Genomic DNA, 26,901 nt, shown 5'->3' on the forward strand with positions numbered 1-26,901 from the left:
GTGCGAGCATTTGTATAAGAAGTGAAATGAACATCTATCAAATTGGTAAACAAGAAACGGCCTAAATTGATTTACCAGATCGTTGACTATTGAGTTTTTTATATTTCGTAACCAATTTAAATAAAATTTTCCCAGGTTGCAGACGAAAACGTGTTTTGAATACACAAGCTTATACTATATACAGCTAATTGCCTCACAAAGCTCACACCATTATGACCAGGTATTCCCGAACTATTTTGGGGATGAAAACCGTTCTGCAAAATTAATTGCTACATCAGACTCCCATAGCCACATTACCTTAAAAATAAAATATGTAGAGACTGGAGTCTCTAGCTATTTTCTATTTTCTTGCCTACCGAGTTTTTCATCTGGAACAAGCTTGTGCCCGCTTCTCGTCATGTTGAGTTTTTAAAAGCACAATAGTGATACTTCCCACTGAAATATTAGTCATTCTCATAACATCTTGGTACACGTAATACAACATACACAATATCTTGAAAGTTTCAAATAAAAACTTGTGTTATTAAATAGTGGCCGATTTTTAGACTGACATCGCATACTTTAGATCTGAAATCGCATACGATTTAGCTATCATCCCAAATCGAATCGTGTGAACCTGTCCTTACCTATGAAGACCCCAATTGCTTAGTCATCGAAAATCATTGACTTTAATAATGGTATTGGCATGAATAATTGTCACGATAGAACTCCTATATCCATGCAATCCGCGAAATAACTCCCAAGTGCGGCTGTCTACGTTCATCAACGTTAGAGCTTCCTTGCGCAGTGTATGGGCCTTTCATAAAAAGCGCGTACCCCATGAAAGGACTGTAACACTCCTCTGTTTCATCTGACATGAGCAGCCGCGGCGGTGATCTCTCAGGTGAGCTCGAGGTACGCTCGTTAGTCCTCCAAGTCTTTAAAAAGTCCCACGCTGATTAAAATATTTGTAATTATATTTACAAAAAAAAACTATAATCCTAGCAGTAAAAAATACATAATGAAATTGTAATGTCGGATAACGTTAGTTATTAAATTTATTCTAATTTGTATTGTAATAAGTGAGCAGACAGAGAAGTTCTCTTTATCTGTGATAAAATAAATCAAATATAATTCATTGTCTGTTATGATAACGTGAGACAGGTTCAAAAATCCAGAGATTGTTGCAAAAAGTGTTTCAAAAGGCAACATGGAGAATAGTGTATTTTTAATAAACTATTTTGATGATATGGCCTTCTGGTGAAAGATAGAGATTCATACCCATAAAAAAATCCAGGATTGAATCTTGTTGTTTGACTTTCACGAGTGAATTTAGGAACTAAATTAATGATTATGGTTTGTAGGCGACCAAATTACAAACCCAAACCCAGATAAGGAAAACAATATGAGATTCCTCCTAGTCTGAAATCTATATGGAACACATAATATTTCTAAATAAGCAACTGGTATTGTTTTCACACTTACCTAATTATTTTGAATCATAATCGTGCTCATAAAAGACTATGACGATGATAGAACGTTTCATTACTCGTAAAATTGTTATTCCTTGATCATGAAAATCCATTAATTACCTTCATTAAAAACGGCGTGAAAATGATCTGAAATAAAATTGAAACTGGAGTTACACAAGGAAACATTTTAAGACCCGAATCATTTCTCGTATACATCATGGGTCAAAAAACCTTTAATAACATGGACATAAGTCAGCAGTAGCCACAGATATCTAAATAAGAAGGTAATAGAAATGTTATTAGAGATAATTTTTGCAGGCCGTACTGTCTCATGTATAAACTTAATTGGCGTACGTAATTGGTTACCCTTGAAACGTCTGGAACGTTTAACATTTAAATGAACTTTTGCGGCAAACGTGTGCAAAATGACGGCTATACGAATAAACTAAGAACCTCACAGTGAAAAATTATATCCATACCATATTTAAAAAGTTTTTGTTAAAAAATACTTTTGATGAAATTAATATTTCTGACGGCATAGTGGCAGGCTGTTTAAGAGTTTCCGCAGTTCCGTTGATTCACGACCGCCATTTTGATTAATACAAAATTTTCACTTAGTCCCTGGTGGTCTATAGGTCCCCTAGACCTATGTGAGGCGACATGCTTAACGCGGCTGTGTCACTTCTAGTAGCTACTTTTTTAGATTTCTATGGCAATAGCCGAACAATCTTTGAAATCGTGTACAAATCACTAGATGAAGCCACACACCCCACTAGTAATCTCAACTAATCGACACTACATTTGGTATGTACATTGGTACAGGATCACCAAAAACAGGAATTTTTACTGTCTAGAACCTGAAGTTCTGATGTTAGAATATCAAGAAATCGACGAATTACTGTGCTTCCTTGGGGACTATTTTGAATAGGTACTAAGGGTGTCCTAAGAGGCGATTAAAAGTCCTTTTATACAATATATAGTGAATACATCTTTAAAAATCCGATCCACATCTCTTCGGAACTGATCCGGTTTCCAAATCTATCTTAAAATCGAAGGTAAAAGTGGCCATGACCCAATCGTCGTACAAGTCAATCCAAACCGGTTTCCATCAGATAGTGTGTTTGGATAATATGTCGGTCAAACAAAGATATTTACTTTAGCATCGGAATTTAGACGTGCTGCTATGAGGTCGGAGCTAACCGTGCTCCGTGATCGTAATGCGAAATATTTACAGTTTAGTATCCATCGACAGAGGATATACTTTAACGACATTGAGACGAATCACCAGTTAAGGCCCTTTTTAGATTGAAGAATTCTAAAATAGCAAACGCGGGAGAAACAATGAACAACAAAACTGCAGCTCCGATTAAATATTGTTAGTAAAATCTGATCGAAGAGTTCACCTCAGTTGGCAGCAACGAACGCAGCGCGACAATGTTTGCCGGAACGATTTCTCCATGACAAAACATGTCCACATCTCTACATTTCTTTTTCTGGGTTTTCTTTATTAAAAACTACCTTTTACCCGCGACTTCGTCCGCGTTGAATAGTTACTTTGGGCAATTTTTTATTTTTTTAGGATACTTACTTATCAAATAATACACATACAAACTGCTCTTTCCGCTGCTGGCAGCTGCAGCGCTCTACTATGATACAGAGCATTTCCCTTGTCATTGTGGACTGTTTCTTTAATAGTATTTCCCTGTGAACTTTGCTCTCCTATTTCATCCCCCCTGTAGGTCAAAGTTTCAAAAATGCTCGAACTAATGATTATAAGTTATTGTCTAGTAGTTAGTGCCTAAATACGAAGTTTCATGATTTTATCTTCGACAATGACGAATTTCCATACAAATTGACATCCCCTATTTCAACCCCTCCATTTATTTTTTGCAATAAAAGGTAGCCTATGTTCTTATTCCAGGTCTAGTCTATCTCTGTACTAAATTTTACCAAAATCGGTTCGGTGAGTTAGTCGTGAAAGCGTAACAAACAAACTTACATTCATATTTATAATTTTAGTAGGGATAGTCGGATATAACGAACTCTCCGTGTAAAAAACATTCTACTTCTTTATGGACACATAGGTTATAAAATTATTATTTATTTTTTCCATACACGCATGTCTCGCTTAATAGTCTCCAAATACCATAAGAGTAGGCAGAAATTGTGGAAATCACTTAGCTATGTTCCTGACACAGTGTTCTGGCATCAAACACTTGCAAATATACAATGTCACAACAAAACGGCATTTTCTGACCTCGAATGATAAAATATCGGCACAAATGTATGAAGATTACGGAATAGGTGGATTAGCCTTGCCCAAAATGGTCCTTTCAGCAAGACTGCACCGGGTTATAAAGCTCGTTTCACACAAATTCCAATCAGGAATCAATCGTTTCTGACTTCATCAAAGCTGAAGACTGGCTGTTATCTAGTGTCAATATTAATAACCTGAATTATGATGTATGGTCAGTTTTAAGAGATTAATTAGGGAATGGTCTACATACCATGATTTGGGGTCAAGTGAAAACCGAAATCATCGCTTGAGTTCTTAAATTTTTATCTATATTCACTATAAACTAACGACGCTACAATAATAAATGTTTTATGCAATTGAAGAAAAAATATTGTTTCATAGGATATTTTGATAATGTTTGTGCAGTTACTCGTAAATATCATGATTGCTATTCAAAATGTGGTAATCATATTATGCCATTGGAGCCAACATCAGTATTGTTATAAAGCGCGTTTGTCGAGTTAAGTGATAAAATATTTGAGGTTTCCTTAAAACTTCTGTAGATAATCCTGAAATGTATTTTTAAGGAGATACAATATTTTAAAATAAATTTGAAACAATTCTTTTATGACAAGTAGTTTGAGAAATTTTGACGAGATGAGCGAGCCTGCCCATCACAATGCAGTGCCTCTTAGGATTCTTGAAAAACCCATATATCTGACCGGCAATGCGATGAGACATTAAGCCTTATTAGCCCAGTATTTCAATAACTACGACCTTCAATTCAGTGCTACTTGGTGTCAGACAGTTTGCTATTTAAGTACTTACATTACCTTTTTTAGTTTGAACAGTACAATTATTTACTTAGACAAAGCAAACTTAGGATGAATTGAAGGCCAATGTTGTGCTTGTCTTGCTGTTACCAGCAAACCAAATTGTTTCATCTTCACCTTATGTTCAATTCTCTCTCAAAAATTGTTCAGCCTACATTCCGGCTAACTTCCGTTCATATTAAATACGCTCGCAAACCCTTTCTTCTGTTCTTACGTTATGTTCATTTTTAAAGAGATTGTGACTATTTTCAATACTATCAAGCAAACGCAAGAGAGCAAGATTATGTCAGTGTTTTAGGTTAAGGATTGGTCTCCGCTGCGCTACAACTGGATACCCAACTACCTATAAACAGTAGCTTTTTTATTGCGGCAAATATTAGATGCTTGTGTGCGTACCATCTTGATACACAATGGCATCTTTCAATTTTGTAACAACGCTTCGTGTTATTTTTATTTTACATTGAAATTAATAAAATATAAAATACTTACTGATGATATGTGATCCCTTATGTCTTTCTTATTTCTTGTAGTATTATTTTCACAAAGTTTTACTACGCACCCCGGCATTTTTGTATCAATGTGTATAACATTTGGCACTTCAACGTCACACATTTTTTTTTTTATGGAACAAACGAGCGTACGGGTCACCTGGTGTTAAGTAATCACCGCCGCCCACATTCTCTTGTAACACCAGAGGAATCACAAGAGCGTTGCCGGCCTTGTAGGAAGGTGTACGCGCTTTTTTTTAAAGGTACCCATGTCGTATCGTCCCGGAAACACCGCACAAGGAAGCTCATTCCACAGCTTTGTAGTACGTGGAAGAAAGCTCCTTGAAAACCGCACTGTGGAGGACCGCCACACATCCAGATGGTGGGGATGATATCCTAATTTGTGGCGTGTCGTGCGAAGGTGGAATTTGGCGGCAGGAATCAGGTTAAACAGCTCTTCGGAACACTCCCCGTGATAAATGCGGTAGAAGACACACAATGAAGCGACTGATTCGAGCACGCCCATTTGGTTTAGTAAAAGTTGCCGCACTTTGGTAGTACGCCTGCGGTATCTAGTTGGTGCGCAGCGGAGACCAATCTTTAATCTAAGGTATTTATTTTGTAATACATTTGCTACAAAATTGTTAGCAATTATGTCAATTCACTTAGTCCGGCTTTGGGAGTTGCAGGATGCATTATAGTTGGTTGCCTAGGCTTGATAAATAATCTGGAAACTGGACTTATCATCATGAAACCGGTTATCCTTCGAAATAAAACGTTTATGCTACTATAATTTCGAAAGGCGATTGATGCTAATAAATATCTTTTTCAGGATTTTTCCTATTCAATACACACACTTACCCAGCTGAACGCCAAATTTTAGGCTATTTTTGGAAATGTAGGTTTTGGATCTTTGTGATAGTTTCTTACCGTACTCATGGCTTTTTATGATTTCTGAAGCCGTTACTAAGTAAAGATTTAAAAATTTCCTCTCTCATTGTCACTTAGTGAATGATTAGCAGTTATAATGACCAATTATTTTAAAGTGACGTTCAACCTTCATATAAGTTCTTACGGCCGTTTTCAATAACCTATCTATCCTTAGGTTAACATACAAGACGTAGACAAACCTAAACTTTTACTAATAATCTATTGACGGATAACATTAGACTATAACTATATTGAACATAAGTATGGATAGATAAGATCTTGTCATAAAACGGTGACAGCAATGTATCCGTAAGTGAAACTAAGGATAGATAGTTTATTGAAAAAGGTCGTTTATGAATGATTAGTCAGATCAAACTGTCGGTTATGTGGTGACAGAATTTTTAGACAATAAAGAGTTTGTTGATTTTATGCACTGTAGTAGAACTGAGAACCAGGACCGAGACAGTATTTACGTGATTATTCGGATCCATTAAAAAAAAATCCATTGTGTGTCTTCTACCGCATTTATCACGGAGATTGTTCCGAAGAGCTATTTCACCTAATTCCTGACGTCGAATTCCACCTTCGCACGACACGCCATAGATTAGGATATCATCCCCACCATCTGTATTTGTGGCGGTCCTCCACAGTTCGGTTGGCAAGGAGCTTTCTTCCAAGTACTACAAAGCCGTGGAATGAGCTTCCTTGTGCGGTGTTTCCGGGACGATACAACACGGGTACCATCAAAAAAGGCGCGGACACCTTCCTTGAAGGCCGGCAACGCTCCTGTGATTCCTCTGTGTTGTAAGAGATGTGGGCGGCGGCGATCACTTAACACCAGGTGACTCGTACGCTCGTTTGTTCTCCTTTTCCATACAAAAAAAAACAATACTGCATAAAAAATTAAAATTATTGCTAAATAGTAAATGCTTCTTATAAAAAGAACTCGATAGCCATAAATGTTAATATTTCAAAGTGTATCCTTGAGAAATGACTCATGTTTTCTACAAATAGTTTTTTTTTTATGTTATTATTGAATTATAACTTTATAATCTTGTGATAAATTATGCAAAAATATATTAAATTTAATATTGACTATTCATTATTTTTATATCGATTTATGGGCTAATTGTGCTGTCCAAATATTAATTCATGCAAGTAATTATGCGGTGTTTCCATGACGATATAACATGGAAAGTTTCAAAGAATTTTAATATGAGTATAGTTTATACAGGTTATATGCTTGGAGGCCCTGGTGGCATGACTTCCGAAGAATAACGAAAGAAAGGGGCCGTTTTCTATTAATGTCGCCTATTTCTGCCTTGAAGTAGTAATGTGTAAGCATTACTGTGTTTCGGTCTGAAGGGCGATATTTCTGCCCGAATGAGACTTATCATCGCATGTCTCAAGGGGACGAGCGCAATTGTAGTGCCGCTATTTTTTGGGTTTTTCAAGAATCCTTAGCGGCACTGCATTGTAATGGGAAGGCCGTATCAATTACCAGCCAACGTCCTGCTCGTCTCGTCCCTTAGTTTCATTAAAAAAATTATATGCTTGGAAGCCCTGGTGGGATCACTTCCGAAGTATATCAAAATAGAAACGGGGGGGTTTTCTATTAATGTCCAGGTAGGCAGAGGCTAATTTATAATTTGGTTTCACGGTTGAATGGGAGCTCACGTGATAGCTTTGTATAATACTAGCTGATACTCCGCGACGTCGTTCGCATAATATTTTTTGAAAATGTTATATAACCTATAACACTCGGGGATAATGTAGCTTCCCAACAGTGAAAGAATTATTCAAATTGGTTCAGTAGTTGCGGAGCCTATTCAATGCAAACAAACAAACAATCAAATCTTTCCTCTTTATAAATTAGTATAGGTAACAGTTCAGTGAAACAGAGTGCAGGGCATACTTCTTGGAGACAGCGGATATGCAGTCAGCAACGTGTTGCTAACACCATTTTTGACTCCTAGCAGCATTGGACAAGAAAATTATAACAAATGTCATATAAAAACGCGAAATACTGTTGAGAGAACATTTGGAGTTTGGAAGCTAAAGGCCTGTCTGCAGGTAGGAATGGCCATAAAAAAGGAGACAAGTGTAGCAGTAATATTATGTGCTTATGTCACAGTCCCTGCTAGTGTCAAGATGATATGAATTGATTCATGTTTGACGTTTAAATTTTGAGTTTAACGTGTCTATTTCTGTAATAATAAATTCAATATTATATATTAATATATAGAAAAATGAATTGCTGTTCGCAAGTCTCGCTAAAACTCGTGAACGGCTGTTTCGATTTGGCAAATTTTGGCCTTGAATTATTTGTGGAAGTCCAGAGAAGTTTTAAAAAGTAAATAAATATGAAAATGCTCGGAATTAAATTACAACGATTTTGATTTTTCTTTGATGTGTCCCCCGTCGTTCAGAAATCAAATTAAAATAATAGTTTAAATGAATAACAAATTAGAATTTTAAATCTTTCTCAGGAGGTAAAAAATAAACTTAATTTTGGGTAACTGTAGTAGGTTCATTAACTACAGTTGTTAACTATATATACAGATTATTTTTATGTAGATTGATAAATCTTAAGTTTTGTCAAACATAATTTCTGAACCTAACCGCAACAACAAAACAAAACAAAAAGTTTATCAGAAAGCTTTGAATTGATTAACAGACTGTATCATAACTGTGTGTGTCTATCAATATCAAATTGAAACCTTACAAATAGCCAGTATTTCAGGAAATCTCTGTTTTGTAAGTAAGGAATATCGTGTGTAATGAATCGAAAATAATAATAAAATTTCACTCGTACCGATTTTTACAAAAAAGGATTCCTTTTGTTTGTTTTTAGTTTATTTTAAACGAAAGTATGGGTTTTTTTATTTATCGATTGTGGCAGTACGAAGTCTGCCGGGTGAGCTAGTATTAATATAATTTAATTTAAATAATTAATGAGTGATTAGTTACAGTAAATACATTTCTATTTTAAAAGTTAGTAATAGTGCATTCATTTTCTAAATGATAAAGCTGTGTGGTAGATGCATCCTTAACTAAAGTTAGAAGGCTTCCATCGCTATCGATAGGATTTTCACTTCGCAAATTATTACAGGTGCCGCCTGAAGTAGCTATCAACAAATAGGTAAAGCTTTCTTTTTAAAACCCAAAAGAGTTTTAGCATACCTACTGGCTCAAGCAAACTTATTATTATCCCTGTTTTGGTGTCTGTGAAGGCACGGAAGGTCTACTTCTAGTTTTAAACAGGCTGCGTTCATTTGAAAAAGAAAGAAATAAATAAAAATCATTTATACTGCAACTTAAACCTATTATACAAGTAGACTTGTTTATTAATTTATATTAACATGCATAATTGGAGTTCACCTCAGCATAATACTGGTCATACCCACAGGTGATATGATCAGCGCTGGTCTTCCGGAGCACCCCAGGTGGTCTAGCGGAATGTCATACTACTTAAAAGTTATACACATGTGAAGGGGAACAAAAATTATATAAAATTTCGTGACCTTACCTAATTCAACAAGTTAACATAGTTTAATTATTAAGAACACTAAAAGAGCATAAAAAATTTATCTTATATCTTTAAACCAGCAATTCTTGTATATGTATAATCTGAATCTCGGAAACGGCTCCAAGGATTGAAATTTAGTATAGGTAGTTTTGGGGGCGAGAAATCGATCTAGCTAGGTTTAAATTTTAGAAAAATGTAGTTTTATCCGTGTTTTAATGTTGCCACTATATACAAGACTATAATAGCTTAGATCCGGAAAGCAGAAGACCCCGTTTCGAATCCAGATGTCCTATTAGTATTTATTTATTCAAGTTTTGTACATTCTTAAAAATCCGAGCAAGGCTCAATAACAAGTGAGTACTAATTGCGTGATTGAATGAGTGCTAATTCTGCTGATATTACTAAGAATCTCGATTTTTCATTGATTGATTTTTGATCGAAATTTGCTCGAGCTTTATAAGCGTAACTTATTTCCAAAACACAAAATCGCAACAATCACAATCGAAGACTCTGACATGACTGAATGGACTTCGGATATTGTCACAGTAAAAAATAACCAGTCAGTTTATTTTATTCGTTGGTTTCAGACAATTATGGAGTTTCCTGCTATTCAATATAGTTGGAAATTAAAATTAAATTTTTTTATAATGAAAAATAAGTGCTTATTATAAAATTTATGCGCTAAGAATTATTTATTTTACTGGTATCACAAATAATAGTTAAAGTTCAGCGTATGTATATGCTTAAATGTTTCCTTATCTAAGGAAACCAAAATTCTCTAGAACTGTCCTTAGTAGATTAGTGGATACTTAGCTAAGTATTCCTTACCACTAAGATAAGGAACGACTGTGAGTGCGGCGGTTAGTCATTTTAAACAAAATAGCGATCCTTAGCATTAATATAAATTCACTAACCTCAATAACTCAATAACCGTTTATGTATTAGTAGCTTTTACCCGCGACTTCGTGCGCGTGCAACAGTTTGGGCAGCTTTTTTTATTTTTTAATATACTCACTTTGCAAATAATATACTACAAACTGCTGTGGTTAATATGGTTAATACAATTTTATAAGCTACCTACTCACCAACTTGTATCCCCCTTTTTCACCCCACACAGGTCTATATTTTAAAAACGCAAGAAAAAATATTAAACAGTTTTTATTATTAAAATTTATTCCCCCTATTTCAACCCCGCCAAGCTTTTTATTCGCGATAAAAGATAGCCTATGTCCTTTCCCAAGCTCTTGTCTATGTCTGTAATAAACTTCATCAAAATCGATTCAGTGAAAGCGTAACAAACAAACTTAAATTCACATTTATTATATTAGTAGGGATTGGTATCGATTTTACTTGGAATTGGACGTAAGATACGTAATAGCTTTAAGTCCCAGCCCACTGTTCAGGCATTATCTATAAATAAATTTAATTGTTTTGTTAAAAAATGGCTCTGTCGTATATTCTACTACTCCACAGCTGAATATCTAAGTGATCCGACAGCCTGGGACTATATTATGATTATCTTATAGCAATAGCAATGACAGTACATTATTGTATTTAAAAATTTATTTCATTTAAAATAGCGCAAAAAAAAAGAATGCTGGGAGAGTTTCTTCTCTTCTCTCTCTCAGAGCGTCATTTGGTTCCGAAGCGGTAGTAGTGTCTAGTATATTAGAAATGTCATCAAAAAGAATTCTAAAGGAATTAATTTTGATAAAATAAATGCCTTTTATACCTTTTACGCCTTTATATATATCATGAACCCACATGCGAATGTAATCTTGAGAAATTATTATCGCCTGTGACAGTTCTCGGCCGATCGTCTTTTTATCGTAGCGGTCGCCAAGCGGTCGAATCTCAACATCACCTCTTGGGTCGACCTTTTCAAACTCTTTCATAACCATCCGCAACTGTCCTATAAATATCAAGGGCATCCACCTGCTGCCAACCTGGTAGTGTGTAGATGCACGATTACGTAAAAACAAGCCGACTATTGTTACCACAATCTATATCCTTCCTGTGATAGCTTTAAACATAGACTAGGTTTCAGACTTATTTATTTATTAATAACCAACCAGTGGGAGGAGCCGTTGCACAGGATGCCGCCTGAATTATGGGTACCACAACGGCGCCTATTTCTGCCGTGAAGCAGTAATGTGTAGACATTACTGTGTTTCGGTATGAAGGGCGCCGTAGCTAGTGAAATTACTGGGCAAATGAGTCTTAACATCTTATGTCTCAAGGCAACGAGCGCAGTTGTAGTGCCGCTCAAAATTTTTGGGGTTTTTCAAGAATCCTGAGCGGCACTGCATTGCTATGGGCAGGGCGCATCAATTACCATCAGCTGAACGTCCTGCTCGTCTTGTCCCTTATTTTCATTAAAAAAAAATACCAAATTGTCGACGACGAAATTCACTACCCGTCCAGCAATGTGTCAAATATTTGAAAATATTCCTCCAATTGTTTCTGTATTGATACTAACTATGACCGCATTGTATGTACGCACTACGCACCAAGCGCCCTAAAATTCAGTTGTTTAAACTGTCCTCGTCGGTTGTCTACTTTTATCAATTTTTAAATGCCTACTTTGACTTTATTTCTATTTTTATATGGTTTAAATAAGCTTCTATATGTGTATTTAGTATGTAGCGGATTATATGATCGCGATTATCACTCACATTGACAATGTTTTCATTATACTTTAACCTTGCATCCCTAGCCAGAATCAACAAAATAAACTATGGTCAATAAATTGTCATACATACGATATAGGCAAGAGTTTTAAGTTTGGTTATCTGAATTCACACAAAATATCTTATACCGCGTCATTACTTTTCGTCCCATTCGGAAAACAAACAAATCAATGCTTTCAAAAGCTTTACCGAAAACGGAACTCTGTAATCGAGATTCATTTCATTATTATTATTCCTGTTTGTTTTTCCAATCCGTTAAATCAAATCGGAAAACAAGTGTGTGCGGCTGACCCTATAGTACTTATCTGTACCGGTATTTATCTGTACGGTAAAGAGCTTTAAAGTGGTCGTGGAAATTAAAAAAATCAATAACCATTGTATGCAGACCTAGCAGCCGCGACTTGTTTACCAAGAATTCGTTTACGTGTAAGTCCGAATCGAACTACGCTAAGCTTAGTTATTCAAAAGTGAACAATTGTATACTTATAGAGTTTTTATATATATTTATTTGTAATCTTTTTTCCTTAACTTTATATAAAAAGCTTTAACATAAACATATAAACTTTCAACCCATAGTTTCACCCTCTTAGAGGTATAGTTTCAAATTTAGGTTTTGCATTGGTCAATCAGTAATTAATTTAGAGCAACTAATTATTTATTATGTACATAATATAACAATTAATTAATCGATTTGATTATTCAATCAATTATTGTTAATAACTTACTTTTTTACTTTTTCTCGATTCAAAGCATGTAGTTGATCTTCTATTTTATTATTGTTTCCAACATGAAAAAAAATTATAATGAAATGGCAATATCTCGCATTTTATGATAGTGATTTATTTTTAAAGTGTGGGAATCTAAAAAGCCTAATTATCTGAAAAAACTTTTGACATCGTCTCTGTTCCCAACCTTTTATGTAAGCTACAGAGTATCGGAAATCGGAGAGCACCACTTTCTTTACTTTTCCGATAGGAATAAAATAAAAACATAAGGACAGTAAGTTTAGATTAGTATCAGTGAGGACTCAGATGTATCAACGGCGTCCCTCAAGGAAATGTATTAGGCCCTACACCATATTATTATTGTAATTAGCATTTAAGCGGCATTTATTGCAGATGTGTGAATTTTAGCAGAATTAACTGCAACATTTACCACAACATTTTCATGTGAAAGATCAGTCAGTATTTTATTTTCTACAAGACTTTCATAACTATCCGTAATTGTTCTGTTAATATCAAGGGCATCCACCTGCTGCCAATCTGGTAGTGTGTAAATGCACGAAAGCGAAACAACAACCGAACTATTGTTACCACGATCCTTACTCCTCTCCCTAAATCGGTATGTCGTGCCTATGGACGCGTGGCTACTGATTAAGCAGTATCTAGTCTGGAACGTGCTAACTTTGTCCTGGGATTGGAATAGAAATATAAATATATTCATTTACCACAAGGAGTGACAATAACCTAACATATTGCAACAACACTTGGTACACGCCATGAAGCTACATCAGTTCGTAAAGGGGCTTTGACATGGGAAGAAGAACTGATAAGTTACTCCCAAACATGCTAGCATTTACCATTAGAAGATTCCTTTGCACAGAATAGCTGCTAGATTATACGGCCTCCTTGCAGTATGGTGCAAGCACCTTTTGTATGTCGGTTTGGAGGACCGACTCACAGTTTGAGTTTTCGAAAATCCTTAGCGGTAGTGAAGTAGGCAGGGAGGGTTTTATCGTCGTCTCGTCACTACTGATCATAAAGAAGTGAATGGAAATTGAACCCGTTACGGGAATACCAATGCTTCCATTAGCACGCCGATGTTAATGGTTACACAATGATTTCTTAAATTTTACTCTAGCGATAAAATTAATCGTAGCACACCCATGTTAAATTCCTAACCGGTCTGTGTTGACACTGTCGGTTGTGCCACTCAGAAGGTCGCGGTCCTCAAGGCCGTTTGGACAATATGATGGTAGGAATCAATGGACCCACAGTCGAACTTGTTAGTTGCAACAGAGGCGATCGACCCTCAAGGACAGATTTAACGAGCGAGTTATTGGCGCTTGTCTTATGATGCTTCCACACGGCAGTTAAAAAGTTTGAGATGTTATTCCATATTTGCAAAAGAGTCGTTATTGCAATGGATTCAAAATAAGTCTAAAGAGATGTTAGTGTGGTAATAGTAGTAACAAGGCTATTTCTTGAAATACATTTACTTTTACTACATCTTCTATATGGAGGCTCTTTCACGCCTAAACCACTGATCGTATCGACATGAAACTACCACCATTCGATGCGAAATTTATCCTAGTTACTTCATTAATTTATTTCCTTTTAAAATTCGACCATCGAAGCGGGCGGGAAGCGGCTAGTTATGAGTTTATAATAAAAGTTGGGGAAGTTCGAGCTAGGCATACATTCCACGATCAGGTCGGGAATGTATAAGGGCCAGAATAATAGTATCCAAAACAAGAACATGAACATGAAATACTGGATGATGAAGAAAAAGCCAGAAAACTATGTCTGCCGGCAAATGGAAGATCGTAATCAATGCCTTTTCCTGGCCAACATGGTGATAATATGTATGAAAAAAGATGTATGTAAAAAGGAGCTCCTTTTGACATACATATTATCACCATGTCGCAGATTTTCTTAAGCTCGTTCTTCTTAAGTCGAAGGCATAAGTGATTATTAATGTTGAATATAAAAGATGTCTCTGATTTGATTATTAACATCTTAAAATTGATTAAAAATTAATAAGCATATTTCCTGCCAAAAAAAATTATAGCTACAAATATGTGTTTAGCAATCCTACACGTGTAAATTACGAGTTACAAGGATCAGTATTTATTTCACATGTATATTTTGACACTTGTTTACATTCTTGATTTGTTTATCAAAAATCCCTTGTAAGTTACAAATAGTAGAAAATCATAGACTCTCCATTCCGTCAATAAAATTTTAAATGTGATTTCCTTTTTTAAAATGTCGTCAAGTGACTCTATAGATGATGAAAACATTAGAATAATAGAACCAAGAACTTATATAACAACAATTGATTACGGGTACATGGAGACAACCCATCATCCATTAATTTAACGAAAGGTTATGACTTCAAGCTGAAGAATTGGAATACTTAATTAAATTTGGGGCAGTCATTTAGAAAGAAATACAAACATCCATCCAAAGATCTACAAAAATCCATGCCCTCTCATCTAACTAACATAATTTAGTAGGTGATTTTCACCCAATTCAAAACGTTAGATTAAATTGATTCTATGTACACTTATCAAGGACCGGTATCACCAAGATAATAAGAATATCCACATGCCACAGGAAGATAATATGGAACTTTGAAGTATAACTACGTTCGATGCTGGCTTTCATACTATAAATAAAATAACATATAATTTCAAATATGGAGAGTTCGTACTGTAGCGATATAAGGGCTTTTTTTATAGATGAGAAGGCCAAACGAACGTCCGCCAACATTCTCCTGCAACACCAGAAGAATTACAGGAGCGTTGCCGGCCTTTAAAATAAACTTAGAATACCTACTCGGCTAAATCGAGTTAGTAAGTGTTTTGTGGGGCGATGTATATACTTTTACAACAAGATCCCAGAAAATGTTCAAAACAAAAGTATTACGATATTCATAAGTATTGTTAAAAAACTTTGTGTGGTAAAGGTTACTATAACATAAATGACTTTCTTAATGATAACATAGATTGGGAATGGTGCGACCACCCTCAGGCTATTAAATAATAAGTTTAATTGTACGATATTACTTTGTAACCATATTTTTATGATCAAAAAAAGCCCGTTGAGTTTGTTGCGCCCGTTCTTGTCAGGTCTGAGGTTTTCTTTTGGAATGAGTGGTAGTTTTTGACTTGCAATAAGTGATTTTATATACTATTTTGAATTATAATATTTGTATTTGATTTTAAAAGTCTACTGGTTATTAAAATTATTTAAAAAAAATCTTAGTAAGTCTCCATTGCGGTTTGCGTGAAGTTGAGTGATTTGCGATTTATACGCGTAATGAAACTAAATATACCTACACGCGCGACGAATAAAATTCATTGCTATTTTGTTAGTATCTATTATGTCATAGCTCATATAATATTTTTGACTTTGACACTATAACTGATGAGTTGATAACGTATCACTTTTTGTGAGCCGAGTTATTTACAATCAGATGAGAAATGAAAAATGATTTTGTTCCTGTTTTTGATTATCGTTGTTATTATTTGTAATATTAGAGACAGCAACCTTGTGGTAGAGTTGCACTTTTTGGCCTCGTCCAGTGCTTAAACAATTAGTAACAATCTAATTGAGCTCACATACAATTCAAGATTATTCTAATTCGATGTTTATTTTTGGTATGTTTATCTTTGATGTTACCGGTTCTCAGGTATTGGCATTGTGACTAGCTAAATACTCTGACATCTTGGTTACCATAATTACCGGTTCTCAGGTATTGGCATTGTGACTAGCTAAATAAATATCCTGAATATAGATATCACTTCACACTATTACTAGAGGACATTTGTGGAATAACTTCTTAATTAAATCGATTGACCTCAGGCTATTTTAAATAGTTTTATTGTTATATTTATTTTATTATTATAGTTACATAGTTTTATTTTATTATTATAGTTTGATTGCAACAAAATTTTATATATAAAAAAGCCCGGTGAGTTTCTTGCGTCCGTTCTTCTCAGGTCTGAGGGATACTTTTTGGAGTAGTTTTTGACATTATAAATGCAATTATAGTGAAATTTCATATCGTATTATGAATAAAAATATTTGAATTGGAATGACCAATAATGTTGTTAGACGTTAACAAAGTATTCACATAGTTTAGTCATAAATCTGCAACAGAGTACGCGTGTACCACAACATAAACTAAATAATAATAATAAACCAATCAATAAAATTTCCTTGCGGTTAAAAATAACTGTAAGAAAATTACGACATTCGTTACTTCTTTTTTTTGGTTTGTTCGTCAATTATTAGGATAGGCAAATGGTTCAAGCCCGTACAGCCGTATTCGTTATTAAATAATTAATTGTCAAAGCCATCGTTGCAAGATTTCTACAATATTGTTCTTTCTACAAACGTAGAATAGCACGAGGAATAAATAATTTTAAAGATTTTTGCTTTGTTAGGCCAAAGGAGTATTACTTCTTGCGTGCATACATAAGTACACACACACTTTTTTTTTCACTTCTGTGTTATTTTTTGTGATCGAATTATTTCATTCTTGACAAGACGCTACGGTTTTCCTCTGGTGTTGCATACTAAGTACCTACACGCTTCCTACACGTACTTCGTAAACAGAAAAGAATATTTAAATTTGTATTTGATTTCAATCCCATGCCGTTCTTTTGTGTTTTTACGTCGAGTTGAGATAGTAATTATATTTACTCCGTATATACTAACCCCCTTATTCATTATAGTCTGCTAACTTAAAGCATTCTCACATTTCTCACTCTGTCTTCTTCTATTGACCTAAGTCAGAATGAGAATGACACTCCTTAGCGGCTGTTTAAAGTTAGCGGACCATTATGAATTAATAACTTAGTACTATGTATTGTTTGTTATAATGTATCTAATTATTTATTTAATTAGATTATTTATTTGATTAGTTACTTATTTAAAGGTATATGTATATGGTTCAGAATAACTGTAGGATGAACCTGAGAGTTAAACAAGACAAATCAAGATTTATGAACGACACATCAGTCGAACCGTTGGCTCAGTGGAAGAGCGCTCGCACGTAACGCGAGAGGTCGCGGGTTCGAGTCACGCATCGTTTGTCGTTTTTTTTTTAATTTAACTGTAGGTACCACCCACCATAGGGAGTAAAGTTCATGCAAACGAGCGCTACCTTCTTCCCAACCTTACCTAACATTATTAGAAATTGTTTTTCTCTGAATCTGGGATTCCAACCAGAAAAATATTTGTGTGAATGAAAATAGAGTTATCAAGCCTTATCTTATGCTAACATTTATCCAGATAATAAGTTCAACTGACGGTAAGGAATAACCCCAGCCAATTGCAGTACCGTGCTCAGGATTCTTAAAAAATACAAAAAGTTATTTCCACTTATTTTTCAGCTCGTCTTTGATTGTTAAATCATTCAATTTGAGTCTTATTTGAATATAAATCCATACTATAAATGTATATTTTATTGGAAGTGACATAAAAACACTGAGCACGCACTCAGTAAGTGCTTTGTCACGGACTAAAAAATTGTTTAATTTATTTAATTATCTACCTTTATAATTTTTTGTTCAGATCTAATAGGTAGAAACAATTGTTTATACTACATACGTTCTCCAAATGAGACGAATGGGACGAAAGTGAGTCATTTATAACGACCAAATATGTGGGTAGTTTTTTATTTGTTACATTTGTTCCTTTATTGGATTATTTTATTAATATTGATACAGACTGCTCCACGTTGGTTAAAATTAGATCTACAAACTAACAAACAATATAGTTATAATACTAAATTCTTTTTTTCTGTTGTCTACAGGTTTTCGACCAAAATAGTCATCATGATGAAAGTCTGGGACGCACACGGCGAGTTCTGCGCCAAACATCAATGGGAAGTCATTGTGGCGACTTTGGCGTTGCTCGCGTGTGCCGCAAGTGTCGAACGGCACGCCAACCACGCCACCAGATCAGAGAGATGCGCAGGCTGGGCCAGAGCTTGTCCGGGTCTCGAAGCTGAGTACCAGGCTGCAGACGCTGTCATCATGACGATAGTCCGCTGTGCCGCACTGCTGTACGCCTACTACCAAGTGTCAAACCTGCAGAAGATTGCATCAAAATACCTATTAATAATTGCTGGCGTGTTTTCAACATTCGCTAGCTTCATTTTCACTTCGGCTCTGGCAAGTTTGTTTTGGACGGAGCTGGCTAGCATAAAGGATGCGCCGTTCTTGTTTTTGCTTGTAACTGACGTTGCGAGAGGTGCGCGAATGGCGAAGGCCGGTTGGAGCGCCGGCGACGATCAGGGAAAGAGGGTTGGAAAAGCGCTTTCTTTGCTTGGACCAACAGCAACTTTAGACACACTTTTAGCAGCTCTACTGGTTGGCGTTGGAGGATTGTCTGGTGTACCTAGACTGGAGCATATGTGCACGTTCGCTTGCCTAGCATTATTGGTCGACTACCTAGTCTTCGTGACGTTTTATCCAGCGTGCTTGTCATTGGTGGCAGACTTTGCTTCAGGAAAGAAGGAGTTATCAACAGACAACCCATTCATGGAGGCGGATTTAAAACCAAACCCAGTTGTGCAGAGAGTAAAGATGATTATGGCTGCTGGTCTTCTCTGCGTGCATTTAACGAGCAGGTGGCCTTGGACAAGGGATAGCGGTATGTTAGATGGATCGCTCAGCAACAACTCCAATCCATTACCTCACGATAATGTTTTGTTGGATTCATATGTTAAATGGTTTTCAGTAAGCGCCGACTACATTGTCATTGCAACATTACTGTGCGCTTTAATTATAAAATTTGTATTTTTTGAAGAAACAAGAAACTGGGTGATTGATATGGAAGATATGACTGTTAAAGAAGTGGTTCCAAGTGAAAAACCAGTTTTTACTATTGGTGAAGATCCAAAAGCTGATATCAGCGTTCAAACAGACGATTTAATTGGTTATGATGAAACCGAATGGCCTACACTTTCACCAAGTGCCTCTGCTACGAAGTTGAATGCTAAAAGACGACCAATGGCTGAATGTCTCGAAATATACCGGTCTGAAGGACTCGCATCAGCTCTTACTGACGAAGAAATCATAATGCTTGTCGAACAATCACATATACCACTTCATAGGCTTGAGACAGTATTAGCAGATCCACTGCGGGGAGTAAGATTGCGTAGAAAGGTGATAGCCTCAAGATTCCAAACTGGAGACGCTGTTAAAAGTCTACCTTATTTAAATTATGACTACAGTAAAGTAATGAATGCCTGCTGCGAAAATGTTATCGGCTTTGTTGGTATTCCAGTAGGCTATGCTGGTCCTTTAGTAGTAGATGGTAAGCCTTATATGATACCAATGGCGACAACCGAAGGTGCTTTAGTTGCTTCGACAAATAGGGGTGCCAAGGCTATCGGACAGAGAGGCGTAACAAGCGTTGTTGAGGACATTGGTATGACCAGAGCGCCGGCAGTTAAACTTCCTAACGTCGTACGAGCTCACGAATGTCGTCAATGGTTAAACAACACAGATAACTATGATCTCGTTAAAGAAGCATTCGATTCCACGTCGAGATTTGCACGTCTTCAAGAAATTCATATCGGTGTAGATGGTGCAACTCTGTACCTTAGATTCAGGGCAACCACCGGAGATGCTATGGGAATGAATATGGTATCAAAAGGTGCCGAAAATGCTCTCAAAGTCCTCAAAAATTATTTCCCTGATATGGAAGTTATCAGTCTTTCCGGAAATTATTGTTCAGATAAAAAAGCGGCGTCCATCAATTGGGTTAAAGGTAGAGGTAAACGTGTTGTCTGCGAAACAACTATATCAAGCGATAGTCTTCGAAATATATTTAAAACCGATGCTAGAACTTTGGCTAGATGTAATAAAATAAAAAATCTGTCTGGTTCCGCTTTAGCTGGTTCCATTGGAGGAAACAACGCGCATGCAGCTAATATGGTAACTGCGATATTTATTGCTACTGGACAAGACCCAGCTCAAAACATTACAAGTAGTAACTGCTCGACTAGCATGGAGGTTTGCGGTGATACTGGTGAAGATCTATACGTGACTTGCACAATGCCCTCTCTGGAGGTGGGCACAGTAGGTGGTGGCACCGTTTTGACAGGTCAAAGCGCGTGCTTAGATATCCTTGGTGTTAGAGGAGCGGCCGAACGACCCGCAGAAAATTCTGCTAAGCTAGGATCCTTGATTTGCGCTACAGTTTTAGCTGGCGAATTGAGCTTAATGGCTGCTCTTGTGAATTCAGATTTAGTCAAGTCACACATGCGACACAATCGATCGGCGATCAATATTAATCAAGCTGCGTCTACGACCGAACTCACTCTGAAAGTTCCGCAGTTATAGCTTAACTTGGTCATGACATGAAGCCTCGAAATACTTCTGCCTATTTGCTCAGAAACGTATTATATGAGGCATACAAACTCGAAATATAATCTGTATGTGTACACTTTCATTTTATCACCGTACTAATAGCCTAGAGAACCTTCATTTTCATAAACGACCATATAAAATTATCATGCAATTTTTTTAAGTGATTTGATATTGTTATCTAATTACTGATGTTAGAAAGAAGAAGTTGATAGCAAATCATAATTCATACAAAATCACAAACAAACTGAAAATCATTTAATGGAATTCTAATACTAGAGATTATACCTTGCTATTTAGTTACGGTTAAAGTATATCTTGCGTCCATTATTTTGTAGAAACCAGATGACAAAACCTAACGTAGTTAATTTATAGCATATCATGACGGGTTTAATCTAGATGATTTTACTGTAATCATACTTATCAGCATCGCTCAGTGCGTTGTCACAAAATTGTGTAAATTTCTGTTTTACAAATGACGAGCGATTGAAATCCGTTATTGAATCAGCGTCTCATTGATGATGTTATCGCAAATTATTTCACGTAATCTTGGCATTGAACTGAAAAATTAGTTACACCAGTGCGCTTTCCTGTTCATCGTTGTACACAAAGCTTTTTAGAGGCCAATTTGGCCTTCTCTTCCAAGTGACCACTTCTGTGAACTTGACGTCTTGTCTCACTTGAAAGTGTATTGATGCAGATAGCTATTTGTTTCTACTTTAGATTTCTTACTCATCTGGAAATTTTAATTAGTACGGATTTCATCGATCATCACTAGTAGATATCTACTTAATTAGTTGGTAAACAAGTTTTATAGTTGGGCTTTTATTAGTATTAGTTTAGCGTAGTAATTTTGTTCGCTGTAGTCATTGAATGGTACGAGGCTTACACATGTACCCTGTGGGACCCCGAGCGGGGTATACTAAAATATGTGCTTCCATTCTTAATTCTAAGAGATTAGAGACCAATTTTTGTCTTTATATGATTACCGTTATGTATTTATGTAACTTTAATATTTGCGGTACGCTCAACCCGATTGATAACGAGAAGCGATTTAGTCAATTGGACATACAGATTCTATATAACTCCTACTTTATTTACGCACAACTAATCAATACTAATTTCCTATAAATATTAGTTTTAATTCTATATAATATGTACGTGTCAAAGGCGTCTTTTGGAGAGTAAATGTGACATAATATTATATTCTGTAGTATGTAGGCGATTTTTCGTTTGTTAGGTAAAAAACTTAACTGTTTTATTTATGTTAGAAAGCTGTATACTAATTATTCTGTCTTAACTATCTTAATTTAGATTGGGAAAACAGAATATCTCGGGTTACGGATTACATGTTGCGTCGTAGGTCAAGGTCGTCGTATAAGACCCGAAATCACTGACATTAAATGACCCCCACGTTTCTCTGGTGACGTCTCAAGATCTGTTACAACGTAATAGTTTTCGTATAGCTCTATTGGTAAATTCAGAATAATTTTATATATACAGCTGATTTGAATATTTGGACATAATTTGCAATATGAATTTTGATTTGACATTTTATGCTTTTATTTAAATTATAAATACATTGAGATGATGTATAACTTTCATCTACGGTCTGGTGGTATTCAGGTACTTGGATAGACTGTCCCCAAATGGGGCACAAATTACCGTGTGATCTTACCCAAGAATTATAATTTGCACACTTTCATACATCAGTCGTTTTCGAGTCGTCGATGGTTTTGTCCAGAAGAGACAGGCACTGTGTTCTATCTTAGATTTGTTAAGTCGCATAGTCGGTGGTAACTCTATACCACACAAAGATATTACTTACCTATTCCATTGTTCATTTTAATCACTTCGTTCGTTATTGCACATGTCTTTCCATCAGATCAAAAAAAACTACTCAAGCCATATTTCCACAGTTATGAGTAAATTGATCATTTCTTCAGCACAAATCTTGATAAAAGATATGTAAATTTATTTCCGCATTGCAGCCTCGTGCGGTGTTTTCCAAAAATAATTTTCGTTTTCACTACCGTCTGCGGCGGGTGTTAATAATACATGATAAATTTAAGTGTTTGATGTTGCTATGTTTTTGTACGTATTCCGGGTTTTAATAAGGAACAAGAAAATCTTAATAAGTAATAATCGTATACTTTATATCAGCGCCTCATGCGCAGTTATGCTTCCGGGTTACCTGTATTAAATTAAACTGTCAAATCACTATACATTCGATAAATATTTCAAATTTGCGTTCTGCAAAATGTAGATACTTTAGATCAAATTGGTTTTAATAGCTTAGCAGACGTATAAGGTTAAACAGGCTGGGTTCTTATTTTAACTAGGTAGTAAAAAGATGGCCTCGTAGTACAATCTTTGGCAAACAATAGCTTTGAACGGCCTATCGGTCAATTTTGGTTTATGCGAATTCTGTGTGGAAATAACGAGATTATAATATCTGTGATTCTTATTTGAAACGGTTTGACCTTCTACTTTTCAAGATCACAAATATTTCTTCAAAACAAAAACTCTATTTAATATTTATTAAAATATTTTGCAATATCAGATACAATCAAAATAGTGAGATGAAAGAATATATTATTATGATCGTCACAGCGAGTGAGTGTCGTAAAGTATTTAGCAATGTCGGACTCACAGGACCTTCAGAGAACACAGTTGTTAAGCAAGCGTTAATAGTTAAAGATAAGTGACCAAAAGGCATGAACATAGAGTTTTTATCCTTCTCTTTGTTGTTCTGCATTCAAAAGTTACCACTTATCGAGTGTTTTCTCGTGAATTTTTTTTTTGCACACTTTGATTTAACTTGCTGTTTTTGTTCTGGCCAAATCTTAAATCCGGTGTCCTCAAACGATTGAGTTGAAATTATATATGATGACTGAGTTCCGAAAACAATTTATTTTTATGATGAACATGACCTGGATTTACAGGAACTCGTTTGGTTATAACAATAATGTTCCCGGACCAACACTAATAAAAATCATTCTCAAATTGCGAATCTTCAAGGATCGTTTGTGTATTGAGTTGACTAGTGGGAAGCTCCTTTGCACAGGATGCCGGCTAGATTGTGGGCACAACAACGCCGCTTCTTCTGCCATGAAGCGGTAATGCGTAAGCATTATTGTGTTTCTGTCGAAAGGGCGCCGTACCAAATGAAATTGCTGGGCAAATGAGACTTAACATCTTATGTCTCAAGGTGACGAGCGCAATTGTAGTGCCGCTCAGAATTTTTGGGTTTTTCATTAATACTGAGCGGAACTGCATAGTAATGGGCAGGGCGTATCAATTACCATCAGCTTAACGTACTGCTCGTCTAGTCCCTTATGGTCATAAAAAAGAAAGTTTACTAGTTTCCCGTTTAGGGTGGGGTCAGTATTTTGTGTGTTATCATTATGAAGTAAACCCTATTCTGAAATTTACGGAGGGATCCCCTCCTTCGGGTTGAAGTTTTGAACTGATCCCTTAATGCCACGTCCAAGTTATCATCCCACCACTATCACCTTGGTCATCATGCTGTGAGGCGATTTTTGAATTTAAATGCGCACGAATATAATTATTTTTTATTAATAGTTGACCATAATTTAATGCATATCTAACAGACTCTGATCCTCGGTAAAACTACAATGATTTTATGGAATAGGTATACTAGAACTGCGTGCATCTTCATGCAATTTACTTGGAATAAGTACCCAATAATTAATGTTCTTTTAATTATGTGTAATTAATTTATATAATGTAATCACGTATATGACTCTCAGTAAGATTTTATTACTCGTAATTATAACGCAAGAACATCGTATGTAAACTAGCAACTGATTATTTCCAAAATATGACTTAGTTTTAACGAAAATAAACGTGACATACTTTATTTGACCACTTTTCTTCCTCGAATTTTAAATATCGCCTGACTTGTCGAATCATCTCGCTCCATTACCAGCAAACTACGTTTCCTTGACTGTTGCTAGAGACCAATCTTCACCAATTTGTCCTAATTTTTCAGCTCTTATCTGTGTCGCTAAAAATGTTCAAGATTTGCCAATAGCATCAATTTGTGCATTTATATATTTTCAACTTGCCTTATCTTATTTTATTTTTACCTATAGGTATGACGTAAAAAATCAGTCATATTTGTGATGTAAGCAACAGCTATTCTGATATAGGTACAATCAGCACGCCAAATTTAATTGACTATTTACCAGTGGGAGGCGTATCAATTACCACCAGCTGAACGTCCTGCTCGTCTCGTCCCTTACTGTCATAAAAAAAATTGAATCCTGGAATCCATGATGTTAACAACTGCCTTTGTTTGAGCCATAAGCACCGATAAACAAAAAAAGAATCTGTAACCAAATATTAGAATAAGTTGTTCGTGATCTGGCAACCTGGAAATGCCGGCGAGTGAATTTCTATTAGTTCGGTCCATATTGTAACAGTGCATGTAATAGAAAGTTATTCACCGCTTCACGGGTATGCATTAACGCCATCTAGTGACTGCCAATGCTAGAGTGATTGGTGTTCCATGGAAGTTCTTGTGCAAATATAACCTTGTTGACTGCGTTATTTTGCTAATATCAATGTATTAGAGTTCTTTCAACATGGCAACCTTGCAGGTGAATAAAACATTGTTGTAATATTTAAATATATGTTATAATGGACGAACCAGGTATTTTTGCGATAGTAGAATTAAATAAATTACTAAAACATTAAAATTACAACATTTCTGGTGCAATCCTTTTGCGATTATTGCAAACCTAGTCTCTAGTTTCGGTTTATTTCTTTGTTCTAAGTAATCCCTTTTTAAAATTTCTAAAGTTCGCAAATAATATAAATTCAAAACTTTGTCGTCATTTATTTAATGGAAATTATTGTCTTCAGTTTTATTAAACCTAAGCTTAATAAGTAAGTGTATTTATTGTATATTATATTTATTATTTATAAATGTATTAATGAGTTATATATTGTTGGTATCCTTACTTTTTCAATGAAACGTTAACCCAAAGGGCTATTAATAGTACATTAGACTGATATGATAGTTTACGAATGTTAAGAAAATTTTAATTATTTATTTCTCGTTTTATGGGTGAGGCAGTCAACTTAATCTAATAAAGTATTTTAATAACTAAAATTTGTTTTATTTTCCATCATTATGATATCGCTGGTCCATGCGTCAACTCGTGAACGGGTGCTGCTTGTGGTGCCAATAAATCATTATATTTGTTGAATGCTATTACTAATTATGACAGTAATCACGACCATCACGTTCAGGAAGCATCCTTACACAAACAATGAATTCAAGCTCTAAAGGTTGATGCGTCCAATATACGATAATTATTTAATTGCTCTAAAGGAATTGATACTTAATTACTCTTAATTAAATATAATATTTATAATAATGAATTATATTATAAGTATATTTCATTATTATATTACACTAGAATTATACTGTAAGTAAAGGTATTTAGTGAGTATTGCTGAATATATTGTAGATGAACATCGTTATTTGGTTCAGTTCTCGTGACATATCATGCTCGATTTTTTTATGGAATAGGAGGACAAACGAGCGTACGGGTCACCTGGTGTTGAAGTGATCACCGCCGCCCACATTCTCTTGTAACACCAG

General features: G+C 35.5%; 1 protein-coding gene across 1 annotated transcript in view; it reads left to right on the forward strand.

Moving 5' to 3' along the window:
• LOC126975379 (3-hydroxy-3-methylglutaryl-coenzyme A reductase) overlaps nt 1–26,406 on the forward strand; it is a 48,442-nt gene extending 22,036 nt beyond the window's left edge. The window contains exon 2 of the mRNA XM_050823251.1: nt 18,704–26,406. Within this exon, the coding sequence (XP_050679208.1) occupies nt 18,726–21,242 (2,517 nt within the window). The 5' untranslated portion in view covers nt 18,704–18,725 and the 3' untranslated portion in view covers nt 21,243–26,406. The remainder of the gene's footprint in view (nt 1–18,703) is intronic.
• The last annotated feature ends 495 nt before the right edge of the window (nt 26,407–26,901 follow it).

This window comes from Leptidea sinapis, chromosome 35 (genome assembly GCF_905404315.1).
Source record: "Leptidea sinapis chromosome 35, ilLepSina1.1, whole genome shotgun sequence".
NCBI lineage: Eukaryota > Metazoa > Arthropoda > Insecta > Lepidoptera > Pieridae > Leptidea > Leptidea sinapis.